This window comes from Clupea harengus, chromosome 23 (assembly GCF_900700415.2).
Source record: "Clupea harengus chromosome 23, Ch_v2.0.2, whole genome shotgun sequence".
In the NCBI taxonomy this organism is placed as follows: Eukaryota; Metazoa; Chordata; class Actinopteri; order Clupeiformes; family Clupeidae; genus Clupea; species Clupea harengus.
In genome coordinates, this window is record NC_045174.1 from 8147513 (window position 1) to 8161878 (window position 14366).

Genomic DNA, 14366 nt, shown 5'->3' on the forward strand with positions numbered 1-14366 from the left:
CCACGCCCACCAAGGACAAGAAGGAATAGAGAAATGGAACGAGAGCCAAGGGAGGATAAAAGGGATCTGATGAATATAGAACAGGAGATTTCAGAGTCAGAGGATGAAGGACCTCTCCATTCTCAAGTCACAATGCCAAACTTGAGTCCATCCCACACGACACCGGCATGAGTCCAAGCAGCAGGAGAGTTGGCATGACCCAACTCATGCAGTGCCAGGCGATGAGGAAATGTCAGAATTTGAAGAGAGCACTGAGACTGGACAGGCACCTATCCCTCCTCTGGACATGAGGATGGACAACGCCTCCTCCCAAGCAGATGATCTTGATGTAGACACCGGGACTGGTGGGGTGGAAGTGTTAGCCACCCACAACAGCAGTGATGATGTTCAGTCAGATTGCCGTGTCAGCAAACAGCAGATCAAACCTGTGATTCGGTTAAGCTATGACCTACCTGGTCAGCCCTCCAACAAGCCGGTGGTTGTGGCCCATAGAGGCATAAGAATCTCCATCACCCCAGAGAGCAACGGTACTGATATATCATGTTTCACAGTCTACCTAAATCCTGTAGCACCAGGGCAAGGATGTATAGAGTTAAAACTTAACGAGTAAGATCCAAGGTTTATTGGTTCTAGCAGGGTGTACTTAGTGTAAAACCCATACTACTGGGGCGTAGTATATTTACCTGTGCGTAGTGTCTTACTCGCACAATGTCGTCTGATGGGGACATTCGGACGTTTAGGAGGGGGAGAGTGAAGCCCGGGTATAACCTGAGGCTATGGTAGTGCTATAATATTAATGATGTTATACCTAAAGAATATAGATGCTAATTAAATAACTTTTGATAAAACAATAGGATATGGTTTGGCAATCATATGTCTACAAAGTTTCTGTAATAAGTTAAAATAGTAAAATAGTGTAGCGTGTAGTCAATCTAACATGCTAGTTAGGTGAAATGGTCAGCAGTTGGTGGTAATGTCCATCACTCATGAAAGGTGACTCCCTATTGGTTGAGAGGCGGGATCTGGAAAAAAAGAGAGTAGAGAGCCCTCGAAACAGAGAGAGACAGGAGTTAAGATGATAACGACTGCGTTGAGGTTAGTTAAGACAAAAACTGAGATTAAGAAAACTGCTACATCAGTAGTTAGAAGGTTGAGCCACTTTTAGTTTTAGTGTACCTAAGGCTTTCTTGTTTTCATTCAGCCAACGAAAAGGCACAGTATTTTTATGTTCTGTTTTGGATGCTAACTAGCTTGCTCAGCATTGTGAATTTATAGTTAGTGCTAGCTAATCTAGTAGAGGAGTACTGTACTGTGTACCGCCGTCATTTTGCAAACGAACGTGCTGCTCAAATAGCACCTTAGTAACCCGGACACTCGTGGTTCCTTTGAGGCAGCCTACATGGGAGCCAAGCCACTGAATAGCGCTGCTAGCTACCAGGACCGTTAGCAGTTCCATTCAGCTACGTGGGAGGACCAGTTTGCCAGGACCGATTGCCGGCTAGCTACATGGGATTGCAAACAGACAGACTGGATGCAATATCAACGGTGCACGCGGCACAAACGTGGTGGTCGTGAGTAGCCCTTATTGGGCGCAAAAGAACACAGTTAACAGGCCTGCAACTGGGGTTGAACTGATTATTTTATTTGTTGTTTTCCATGCCGGCTTTGTATTTTCTTTTATACTGGTATGCATGTCCCTGTTTGTAATTTCATGTGAACACATGGCCTAAAGTGTAAGTTATACTAGGGAGAGTTTTGACAGTTACTATTTTGTACCTATTATTAGCTCCCGTATTGATCATTTAGTTTTAAAGGTGAGGTGCTGTTTTTATGCAGTTCATTGATTAGGGAAATTGCTATTTTCATTATTGGTTTAGTGCCCATATCCATTGAGTTTTCTATACAGGGCCTCAATATAGTTTAAATAGCCTAAACATAACTCAATCTTATTTGTGGTAGTGAATCATTATTATTTCAAATACATGACTATTTTGGTTAAATAAATTATTTGTAAATAATTGTAAATGTGTTATGCACTCCACTCACTTCAATTAGTTGACATTATTCAGGTGGCACCAAGTGTACTCAGGTAACAGCCGAGTCTTAACAGGGAATTGACTCTAGGGCAACATTTACATAATGTTCATTTATTGTATGTTTCTCTGACAGCTGTGTATAGCTATTATGACTACACCGAGGAGCCCTCAGTGAGTAAAGATCATGACCTAAGCTGGCTGACTGATCTGATTGATGAGACCGGTAAGGCCACACTTCTGCAGATTACTGATGTGGTTAATAGTATCATCTAAAGCTGTCAAGGTCTACTCTTGTTAAATGGCACCCTTTAAATGCTACAGCTCACTTGCAATACAAATACGCTACAGTTATCCAGAGACCAGTTATCATCATGCTTTCCTGCCATATGTATTTTATGTGCATCTGTTCTTCTCTGTCAGATGAGTGTGGCCCTAATCGGTGCCTCAATAATGGCGTTTGTTACAATTTGGCGGCTGGTGGATACCAGTGCTCCTGTCAAAGACCATATAGTGGCAAACACTGCCAAATATGTAAGATACTCCAATGACCAAGCATCTTACACGAACAATACTGCAATGGATCGATAAAAGATGTTTATTTCCATGTTTATCACAGTTGGCATATCTTCATATCATACAGAAGTAATTTGTCCTCAGCAATATCTTATCTTAATATTTATCAGCAACCATGTTATATCTAATGTGCCGATTCAGTGTTCCTGACCTTTCGAGATATCTGCTTTAGAAGGGATTTTGTTCATCTCCAAACTGTAGGTATTGGCAACACATTAAACATGCTAATGCTAATATTCACATCATTGTTTCACGCAGTCGTCAATCCCTGTAAGGACGTCATGTGTGGTTGGGGAGAGTGTGTCCTCACACAGACGGCTCCTTTTTATGAGTGCAAATGCAAAGCCCCCTATAGTGGACAATGCTGCAGGAAAGGTAGGCATGCTAAATGTAGTGATCTCATGCAAATTGAGAAATGTTCCCTGTCAGTGTAGACGATCCTGAGGCATTGGTCAGAGGTATTTGCATATTTTTGCACAGCTGATATGAGCAGTTTCAGCTGTGCTTTTATCACTAAGATAATGTAAGGTCAAAGTTGTTCAAGTCGAGAACAACACAATGAAAATAATATACCAGTCAGTAATGAACTCAACGACTCATGGCTGAAACACTAATCACTGAGCAGTTATTACAGGTTATTACAGTGTCATTTAAGTGCAGTTTCAGAGGGCTGTGTCTTGGTCTTCCTCCAGCTGCAGCCTGCAGACCTGACCCCTGCCTGAACGGAGCAACCTGCAAGAAGGGACGAACCAGAAACAAGTTTGAGTGCATCTGTCCCACTGGCTACAGTGGAAAGTTCTGCCAAGTCGGTAAAGTCACAATCTGTTCTACACAATATTCCGACTTGACGAGGGATATTAGCACTACAAAATACTTATTTAGCATTATCCAACCTGTCCAAACTAAATGTAATGGACTGGTAATTATAAGCCAAACAGATCAATGCTAAAACACAACACACTCATATACTACCATCTCTGCACTTCAAACAACAAATCCAGAAATGGTTTGCCCAAGAATTTCAGTCAGTTAGTGGGTAAAAGACTTAAGGACTGTAACACCATCTTGAAATGTGTCCAGGGCCCAAGGACTGTTTTGTTGGGGACGGAGAGTCATACCGAGGCTTTGTGAGTGAGACTGTGGACAAACACGAGTGTCTACCCTGGAACTCTCACCTTATCCCCGGTTCTGGTGGTAACTTTAATGACAGTGTTGATGGACTGGGACCTCACAGCTACTGCAGGTCTGCAGCCAGATTTTGTGTGCGTGTGTGTGTCAGGCATGAAAATCCCTCACCTTTCGGCGAAATTCGCCGTTTTGAAACCAAAATAGGTGACCTACGTGAATCGTGTAGATTCGATGAGAAATGTTTTTTTGGGGGGGGGGGGGGGGGGGGGTAGGTATTCATATTCAGTGAACTGCGAACAGGTGCGCGTGCCAGAAGGGAGCGCGAGATTCAGTGAATTAACGCGAAGTTGCCTTGCATAACCAGTGCAGACCACCATCAGAAGCTGAAAGCACGGCTGCTGAAGAAGAGAAAAGGGCGAGGCCAATAAATCCCATTCTGATTCTGATTCTGAGACCTGGCAAAACAGCGAAAGCGGGCCATGAAAAAACTGGTGGTGCAGGCAAAGAAGAAAAAATGATCTGGTTCTGAGACAGTGACGTGCGGTGAGGTTCGTGGCTGGTGAGGCACTTACTTTTTCAGAGTCAAATTTACAAATACATAAACCCAATTTAGTAACGGCGCCTATTAACGCCCGAAACCTATTAACAGCCTCACGCAGGTACATGTTACTTAATATTGATTTCTATATCAACCAAGATAACGGATTTTAAACACCATACGCTCCTACCCAAAGGGGGTATTTAACTTGTATGTGTGCAAAAAATTGCAGTACAGCGTTATTTAGTGTACTAGACAGCGATTTATTTCTGTGTGTACAAACCCACATGGAACGAACTGAACAAATTCAATTTCGCAACGAGAATTTGTGAGGGTCATAGAGCTTTCCATAGACATATATACAGAAAGGCTGTTAATGGGTTCCACCTCCTGTATCAGCTAATTTTGCGTGTCGGTCTACACAACGGAATAAAACTGAAAACACGTTTCAGTTGAAAACCAAACAAGTTACCAGTCCTAATCTAGACACCCACCGCTACTGAAATATGTAAGATTGATTGATTAAAGATTTTTCGATCTATAAATGTTTTTAATAGCTGGGGCGTTAATAGGCGCCTTTACGATAGAGTATCTAAGATCACCATTCAATTGGCAGCTTTCACATTGACTAATGGTTGTTTTTCATATCAGCATTCTTTACACACACATAGGTAAGGTGCATACAGTAGGCAGCTGCTAGCTTGTGATGAACTCACGTGTAAATATTATGCACTCATGAATATGAACTCTTTCTTACGAAGTTGCACAAGCACCCTGAGGGTTTCTACCTTTTCCCATTATAATTTTAAGAGTTAAATCATGGAGACTATAACATCAGCTAGATAACCAGCTATCATTTCATGCAAATTGAACTCTTCCGATTAACTCGTAAGGTTATTAGCTAGCTAATTAGCTAATGTAGCAACAGGATAACCATTGCAACCAGGAAACACAACTTACCTACAATTTAAGTTTAATTTCTCAAAATCAGCTCGCCAATAAAAAGCAGTCCTGGGTTCCAAGTGATCACAACCACTTGAGTGATGTTAAATGGCTTCACATAGACATAAAACAATCCCAAGAGAAATAATGGGAAATCAACGGAGCTGCCGCTGTAAGTTCAAAACCAAATTTATTCTTGAGGTTCCAAACATGTTCAAAGCAATTTGGCTTTGAATGTGAGAAGTCGATCGAGTTATCTTCTGTCCCGTCGCTTGAAGCATACCTTTTAACTCCGGCATTGGTCTCCCATTATTAATCATTTCACGTTTGGACTGAAAGTCCAGTTTTGAGAACTGCTTCAGCTTAGCAATAAAATCTTCCATTTTCGCCGTCAAGTAGAAGTGTAGAAGAAGAGCAACGTTTCCCAGGATAACCCCGACAGGTGCGCTCTCGCACGCCCCCTTCATTGAGGCAGAGGTACTGTGTGCCTCACCTACATGATTTTTCAATGCGTTTTGAGCTCAGCTCAAAGGTTCTACGCATGCGCACGATTTTGATTATAAAAATGCTCGAAATGATTGGAATCATGCAGAAATTACACCTATACCACAGATTAGATGACAGGTGAGGCTCTGCCTCACCTGCTTCATAGGACCGCACGTCCCTGTTCTGAGAGTATTACGAACTGTAATGTAAATTGTTATCTTTGCCAATAAAATGTATTAAAATTAGGGCTGTCAAAGTTAACGCGTTAATCTATGAGATTATTGTGGCCGAGATTAATGCGATAAAATATTTTAAGGCAGTTAACGCAACTTTGTTTACTTCCGATGTGCATTGACACATGACACGAAACCGCCGCTTGCCTGCAGTCAGGAATAGGAGAGACCGAGATGGTAGTTGAAGATGGAGAGAGCAGAGGGATTGTTGGGCGGAAAGTTTCTGTTTAAGAGTGAAAATGACGGAACAACCGACAAAACTAAAGTTGTATGTAGCATTTGTCAAGCTGAATTTAAGCTACCACAGAAGCAGCTCGTCTTTAAGTTATCACCTTAATGCAAAGCACCTGACAGAAAGCAGTCCCAGGTAAGATGGTCGCCAACCCCACCACGACTTCACTAGGAAAATAACTAGACCAGTCCGTGAAAAGGTTACCAATGCTTACGCAGTTTAGGTTGCCGGTGACTGTCGGCCCATCAACATAGTTGAGGACAGTGGGCTGTCTGAGGTGATTCGAATTGCTTCAGGGGACAATTCTTACGATTTACCGTTGTATGACGGCGAGAGAGCACAAAAAATTCAGCTCCTCGAACAAGCTGCCAGCATCGCCCTTACTGGTGACAACTGGACGTCAGTCAGAAATGACAATTACCTGGGTGTCACAGTTCATTTTATTGACAATGTATGGAAATTGAGATCTTTTGCATTGGAAGTAAAAAAAAAAAAAAACATTCGCAACATATAGCGGAGGACTGTGCAGAGGAATTCATCGACGTCTCAAACAGATGGGAGATAACTGGCAAACTGACCACTTTAGGCACTGATAGTGCCCGTATTATGTTGGCAGCTGCTAGGCTACTTCCATTTTAACATCTACCCTGCGCGGCACACAGTCTGTACCTGGCTGGCACTTTATAGGTATGAGTTATAGGCCTGAGCCTCTTTGAAAACACAGTTCTGCGTGTAGTTTTGTGTTAAAAAAAAAAATACAATTAAACAACAGTGTCTAAAATACACGCTGTCTGAAAGTGATTACTCGTTAATTCATAAGATTTAGTCTTTAGAAGTCAAACAAACTTTTAATCGCGATTCATTTAGATTAATGAATTTCAAAATGTGAGATTAATTAGTTAATTGTTTTGTATCTATTGACAGCCCTAATTAAAATCTGAATTACATAACATTGTATTGGCTGTCAATCATGATGGAAGAGTAGACAAGTTAAGTTACAGCATGTCCACCATCTCTTGTGGGGGCTATGCATTAAGCCATTTGTGGTGCCCTTACCACATTGTGCCTCTTATACTGTATGTTAGACCCAGTGACATCAGTGCATAATACTTAGTAAGGAGGCCATAATAATTTTGGACTCATGGCTGAAGTTAAGTTTCTCCAGCTCTCCCCAGGTTGGCAAAAAAAGCCTCTCAAAATGCATCAGATTGATGCTTTAAAATATGGAATATTAAACATTTTCTTACGGGGGAGCATGCCCCCGGACCCCCTTAGAGGGGTAATATCCTTCTCACCTTTTTCACCCCTGACCCGTTTTCATGCCTGTTGTGTGCAAGTGCGTGTGTGTGTTTGTGTGTAAGTGACTGTGTGTGTGTGTGTGTGCTTGTGTGTATGTGGTGTGTGTGCAAGATGTACGTGTGTGTGTGTGTGTGTGTGTGTGTGTGTGTGTGTAGGTTTAAAAGGGACGGGTGTATGATAATGTGCACCTCTTCTCATGCAGAAATCCTGATGGAGAGAGCGTTCCTTGGTGCTTCATCAAAGTTAATAACACGCTTCGCTGGGAGTACTGCGATGTCAAAGAGTGCACAGGTACACACACACACACACACACACACACAGTGTAAATACATGACAAGCAGCTTCTATTGATTGAATAAAGGATTGTTGATTGACAGAAGTATCTTCTAGAGAAATCAATGAGTTGTGCAAAGATCAAACCTATGTAACAACTTGGTTTATATACTGTAACAGGCTATCAGTAGTGCCGCACGCCCATAGACACATAGACACGCATGCACTCAATCATGTCTGGTTAACTCCAGTCCACTAGGGAGCAGCAAGGGGTCATTGAAGGCACTCGGCAAGGCAGGGATAAGAGAAGGAATGTGGGAGCTTGTGTTTGAACTCCATGCTTTTGACACCTGCTTTTGTTTTTCACTTCTTAAGGTAATCCAACCTTTCCTTTTCGGTTGAACTGCTGCAAATAAGTAGCCTGGATACCAGACCGAACTTAGCCCCGCCCACACATTTTTTGGTTGGGAAGTTCGGTCTGGCATTACTCCATTGAGGAGAAATTATCTGCGGCTCGATATCGGCCGTACCAATCAAATTGTTAAGGCGGGCTTTATATGATGATGGACAGATGATCAACAGTAACGTAACCAACCACGTCACCAACACACGAGTTTAATTCGTTTTCAACAAACATGGCTGCCGCTGGAGAGCTGAAATGTATAGATTCGAGTCCATTTAGACATTGACAGTGCATTCATTTTGAAAGAGGAACAGAGAAACGCGATTAAGGCATTTGTCAATCGAAAAGATGTTTTTGCCTTCCTTCCTACGGGATCCGGTAAAAGTGTAATGTATCAGCTGCCCCTGGTCACATACTACGTTGTTCTGATTGGTTGTAGGTAACCAATTGAGCGAAGAGGCATCTTTTCTCCTGGTTCGGTTGAAACACGCCCCATAATCACAGCCCAATGGAGCGATATCAGACTCATATTCTGACTAGAATTATGAGTATGACATCGTCAGGCTAGCAAATAAGTGTATATGTTCTAACAACAAGCAGACTGGTTATTGAAGTGTTACTTTGTTGAAGGGTGTTTGTGTGTGTGTGTTTAGCAATGTTTGTAAAGTGTGATTTGCACATGGTTTTGGGCAACTGATGATGATAGCCTGTCTTTTATTGTAGCCTGTTTTTTTGGATATTTAATAAATGGAACTCCATGCTTTTGACACCTGCTTTTGTTCTTCACTTCTTAAGTGTAAAGAACCTGTTTGTACTAGCCCAAGTTCCCCTAGGCTTGAGGCTAGTAACAATTGTGGGCTACGTCCGGGATTCTTACCGTGTAGGAGCCAGTTCTGAGCGACATCTGAGCCACGGCAGGTACTCCAATGAGAAATCCACAAGAAGCTACTGCAGCTGAATGCAAGTCAGCTGTATCAGCTAGCTGCAACTCTGGACAATGAAGACGACGCTGAACTTTCAAAACTCTCTGAACCGGGCTTGTTTTATCACATTTCGTATTACATGAAAAGTGAGAAACTACAGGACCTAGAGGATGCAGGCATGTCACGTCTACTCCATCTGCAGGACACTGTAAATGAAATGACCGCCACTAATCCATCTGCACATTCAAGATCATCCTCGCCTACAGACATTCCGGTACCTTCAATGCACACCACAGGCAATGAAGATACAGACAGTCACACACCACCAACACATCATGTCTCTATAAACACAGGTGGTTTAAAGACACATATTGATCAGGTTGTTAGAATTACTGATGTAATTCTTTCAACTTACTTGCTAAAAACAATAAACCACACTGGATAACACAACTTGCCAAGACCCGGAAAACGTATTCACCTTCATTGACAGCTACTTTTACAACGTGGACATCATGAGCCAACCCAACACGAAAAAAACCAAGCGAGACTCATCTACCGAAACAGACGATGAGACAACTATCGAGGTCAGTGTACTATCATCCATTAATAATAAACTCTCTATACTCGAACTGCTCCACACAGACCTCAAAGAACTAAAAGCTAGTTTTGAGTTTTCCCAGGCACAAATCGAAACACTTATGCTAGAAAACAACAAACTGAAGGGAACTGTCAAAAACCTATCTACGCAAGTAACAAACCTCACCAAAGAAAGCCAAATCATGAAAGAAACAATGCTTGACCTTCAGTGTCGCAGTATGCGTGAGAATCAGATTTTTTCCGGAATAAGCATGCTAGAAAACATCCCCGATGACCTAGAGAAAGCATTAAAAGACTTCATGTTCGAATCTCTGAAACTTTCCGATACAACAGTCAAGGAAATCACATTCCATCGCGTACACCGTCTTCCCTCCAAAGACCCCACAAAGCCTCCACCAATAATTGCAAAGTTTGAACACTATAAGCACAAAGAACTCCTCAAAAGCAGAGGAAAACATTTAAGAGGAACCAAGTTTGGAATGAACGATCAATTCCCCAAAGAAATACAAAATCGACGCAGAATCCTCGTTCCAATAATGAAACAATTCTGTGAGAAAGGAAAGCGAGCTACGTTATCGGTAGACAGATTATACGTGGACGGAAAGCTCTACCTTGACCGTAACGTCACCACCTGGCTGTAGCTCAGATACCGTAGCTGGCTACCCTGTCATCCTCTATCCCAATAATATATCTCCAATCTCTGTATACCCTGCTGTCGTATCCTAGCTTATGTTATATCTGCTCCTACTGCCTCATTACCTCCCTCTGTATCTCTCAACGTCTTTACCTCTATCTTTCTCTCCTCATCTTTCTGTATCATCTATCATTCTCTGTCTCACATTTCCTCTTTATCTCTCATCCTCTCTAGCATCACGATCTTTCCCTCTATCTTTCTGTATGCCTATGTGTGTCCTATCTATCTATGTTCTGTGTCCATACATGATAAGCTTTATGTCTATCAATGTGCTGTGCTCATACATGTTTAGTGTTTATATGTGTATCTGGTTTATCTATGTTCTGTGTCTGACCAAGCCAGCCCGAAAAACCCATCTCAATGAAATATGTAATACTCTGGAAAAATTTGATGAAGCTACTCCATGCTGATCTTATTCGAGATATCTGTGCTATTTATTTTTTACAAATCATATTTCAAAAACTTTGTCAACCTGCATATCCTTGTACATGTCATCCCTGCGCTATACGCTTGACTCCTACTCTCTCAATTCCCCTGCCCCTCCCCCCTCATTTCTCAATTCCATGTGCACCTGTGGAACAGCTAATACACTCACCAGTATATATATACAACTATGCATACACTTAACCTTATAACATGGAATGTACGTGGTTTTCATACCTCCTCTAAGCAAATCAAACTAATCAATCACCTTATGAAATTAAAGGCAGATATTTGCTTCTTACAGGAAACCCATTTAACAGACACAGAGCTACAACATCTCCATTTCAAACAATTTGACAAAATATTCTCATCTACATTTAATAGTAAACAGAGAGGAGTCTCGATCCTTATCAACAAAAACATCCCATTCAAACTCAACTCATCCACCACAGACCCAGAAGGACGATTCGTTATAATCAATATCTCAATCAATCAATTAACGCTTACTCTTGTGAATATTTATGGACCTAACAATGATGACCCAGCTTTTTTCCATAACCTCTTCTCTCTGCTGAACAACTCAAGTAACCTTATTATAGCCGGAGACTTTAATACTGTTCTCATTCCGTCACTTGACCGCTCACATAACCATAGCAACTCACGACTTTGGCACTCATCAGAAATAATTAAACAATACATAGTTGACTATGGCCTTGGCGATAGCTGGAGAGTGAGAAACCCATCATCAAAAGATTATTCATTTTTCTCCCCAGTCCACCAATCATCTTCGAGAATTGACTTTTTCCTGGTAAGCAACTCCTTAATTCAACATATCTCAGAAAACAATATCCACTCCATTATAATTAGTGATCACGCCCCTGTGTCCCTAAATCTAGCCACCCCATCACAAACCAAACCCTCCGCAAGATGGCGCTTCAACTCCTCACTTTTAGATGACCCTGACTTCACCACTCTGATCAAAAGAGAGTGGGCATCCTTTCTGGAGATTAATGACTCTCCAGAAATATCCCCATCAACTCTTTGGGAAACAGGCAAGGCAGTCATGAAAGGCATAATAATCTCATACTCATCATTCAAGAAAAAACAGCAACAACAGTTAGAAAAGACACTAGAGGAAAAAATTAAACAGCTAAGCAATCTACAGTCAACTATCCACTCTGAAGAAACACAAATCCAGCTAAGACAACTCAAAGCACAATTGGACAGCATCATAAACAAAAAAACGCAGTTCTGCATCCAACAACTAAGATACGATAAATTCCATCTCAGCAACAAAGCAGGCAAATATCTGGCAAACATGTTACAGCATAAAAAAGACAAATCACTTATTCCATCCATTCTCGATTCCTCAGGCAATGCTACTCAGGACCCGCAAAACATCAACAATATCTTCCGACAATTCTATAGTAGTTTGTACTCAGCCGGTACTGAACCCACCCAATCAGAAATCGACAGCTTTCTAAATAATCTTGACCTCCCCTCATTAACAACAGACCAAGCAAACTATTTAGACCAACCTATCTCTTCTGAAGAACTCACCAAAGCCTTACACAGCATGCCTAACAATAAATCACAAGGACCAGATGGATTATCAGCAGAGTATTACAAACATTTTTGGGATCTCTTTGCACCACTTTTCCTCAGACTAATCACAGACATCAAAACCACCTCCACTATTTCCACTCACATGAATACTGCAGTCATCACTCTTGTACTAAAACCCAATAAGGACCCAACACACCCCTCTAGCTACCGCCCTCTATCATTAATGAACACTGACCTAAAAATCATCACGAAAACATTAGCCTCCAGGATAAAAACAGTCATCCCTTCACTAATTCACCCAGATCAGACAGGTTTTATTAAGAACAGACACGCATCAGATAACATCCGCAGACTCTTCAATTTCATCAGCATTGTACAAAAACAACAACAGAAAACCATAATTCTATCACTTGACGCAGAGAAAGCATTCGACAAAGTAAATTGGTCTTTTTTATTCACTACACTCAGAAAATTTGGTTTTGGAGAGTCACTCATCCACTGGATAAGAACACTGTACACCTCACCAAAGGCCACAATCGCCACAAACGGGATCACCTCACCAAGCTTTACACTGCACCAAGGAACCAGACAAGGATGCCCCCTCTCCCCATCCCTTTTCGCCATTTTCATTGAACCACTCGCTGCAGCAATACGTCAAAACAGTAAAATCAAAGGAATTCATACCAACAACTCACAACACAAAGTCAGCCTGTACGGAGATGATCTTCTATTATACCTACAGACCCCACCCACTTCCCTCAAAGAAACATTCAATATCATTAAAGATTTTTCAAAAATCTCACACTATACAGTTAACTGGAAAAAGTCAATTATACTACCACTGTCCGGAGACTTGGGACTCTGCAGCCCATGACCCCACCCTTAACCTCACCACTGGCAACATCAAATACCTAGGGATCACAGTTTCCCCCAGGCTGTCAGAACTGTTCAATCTAAACTATACACCTCTCCTAAAAAAAATTGAAGATGATTATAAACGCTGGAACAAGCTCCCACTCACACTCATCGGTCGAATTGCTGCAGTTAAAATGAAAACCCTCCCTCAGATCATATACCTGTTCTCGATGATTCCCACCACCCCCACAGCCAAATGGTTCAAAACTCTAGACTCTCTGACAACCCACTTCTACTGGAAAGACAAAAAAAACAAGAATTGCACTCACAACCCTACAAAATATGAAAGAACTAGGCGGACTTGAAGCACCAAATTTCCAACATTACTTCCTGGCAAATCAACTACAATATTTACTCAAATGGACTCAACATCACACACATACCTACCCATGGCTCAACCTAGAACAATCCCTATGCTCTCCGGTTTCTATCACAGACCTCCCCTTCTTACCACAGTCAATAAAAAAAATGGATTTCTATCACAACATTACAATATCCTCAACTCTGACAGCTTGGTGGAAAACCAACAAAATCACCAAATCTACCCTAGCACCATGCAGACTCACCCCCATTTGGCACAATCCAGACTTTCAATTGCACAATGCACCCATCTACTTCCCCAAATGGCACCAAAAAGGAATCACCCACCTCCATCACATATTCGAAAATCACTTCATCTCATTCACCTCAATTATCCAGAATTGCGGCATCAGGAGGGACCAATTTCTCCAGTACCAACAGTTGAGATCTTTAGTCAAATTCAAAATGAAAATAACCAATAACACATTGCAGCCCTCTGAATTAAGTGAACAACTCTTAAAACTTGTGAACCAACCCAAAAAAGTTACATCTCATATCTACAAACTCATCTCTACCTCTAACTGCTCAATAACACTACCCAAAACAAAATGGGAAAATGACCTGGCACTATCTCCCGACCCCAATTTCTGGACACAAATCTGCAGTAACATCTTTGCAATGACTACCAACACCAACCTACAACTCATACAATATAAGACCATTCACAGAACCCACTTCACACGTAGTAAGATGTACAAAATGGGATTTATTGACACTGACATCTGCCCACAATGCACTTCAGGGA

At 41.6% G+C, this 14366-nt stretch overlaps 1 protein-coding gene across 7 annotated transcripts in view; it reads left to right on the top strand.

The window, feature by feature from the left end:
• The window catches only part of LOC105888863 (hyaluronan-binding protein 2), a 43728-nt gene that overhangs the window by 17248 nt on the left and 12114 nt on the right, over positions 1 to 14366 (top strand). For 3 of the 7 annotated variants that reach the window (XM_031560538.2, XM_031560543.2, XM_031560541.2), the window contains 6 exons: positions 2170 to 2259; positions 2457 to 2567; positions 2868 to 2984; positions 3302 to 3418; positions 3690 to 3852; positions 7670 to 7758. In XM_031560538.2, coding sequence (XP_031416398.1) covers positions 2170 to 2259; positions 2457 to 2567; positions 2868 to 2984; positions 3302 to 3418; positions 3690 to 3852; positions 7670 to 7758 — 687 coding nt within the window. Of the gene's footprint in view, positions 1 to 1024; positions 1572 to 2169; positions 2260 to 2456; positions 2568 to 2867; positions 2985 to 3301; positions 3419 to 3689; positions 3853 to 7669; positions 7759 to 14366 lie in introns of those variants that run through there. The other 4 variants (XM_031560542.2, XM_042703292.1, XM_031560539.2 and 1 more) reach the window with 3 other exon arrangements.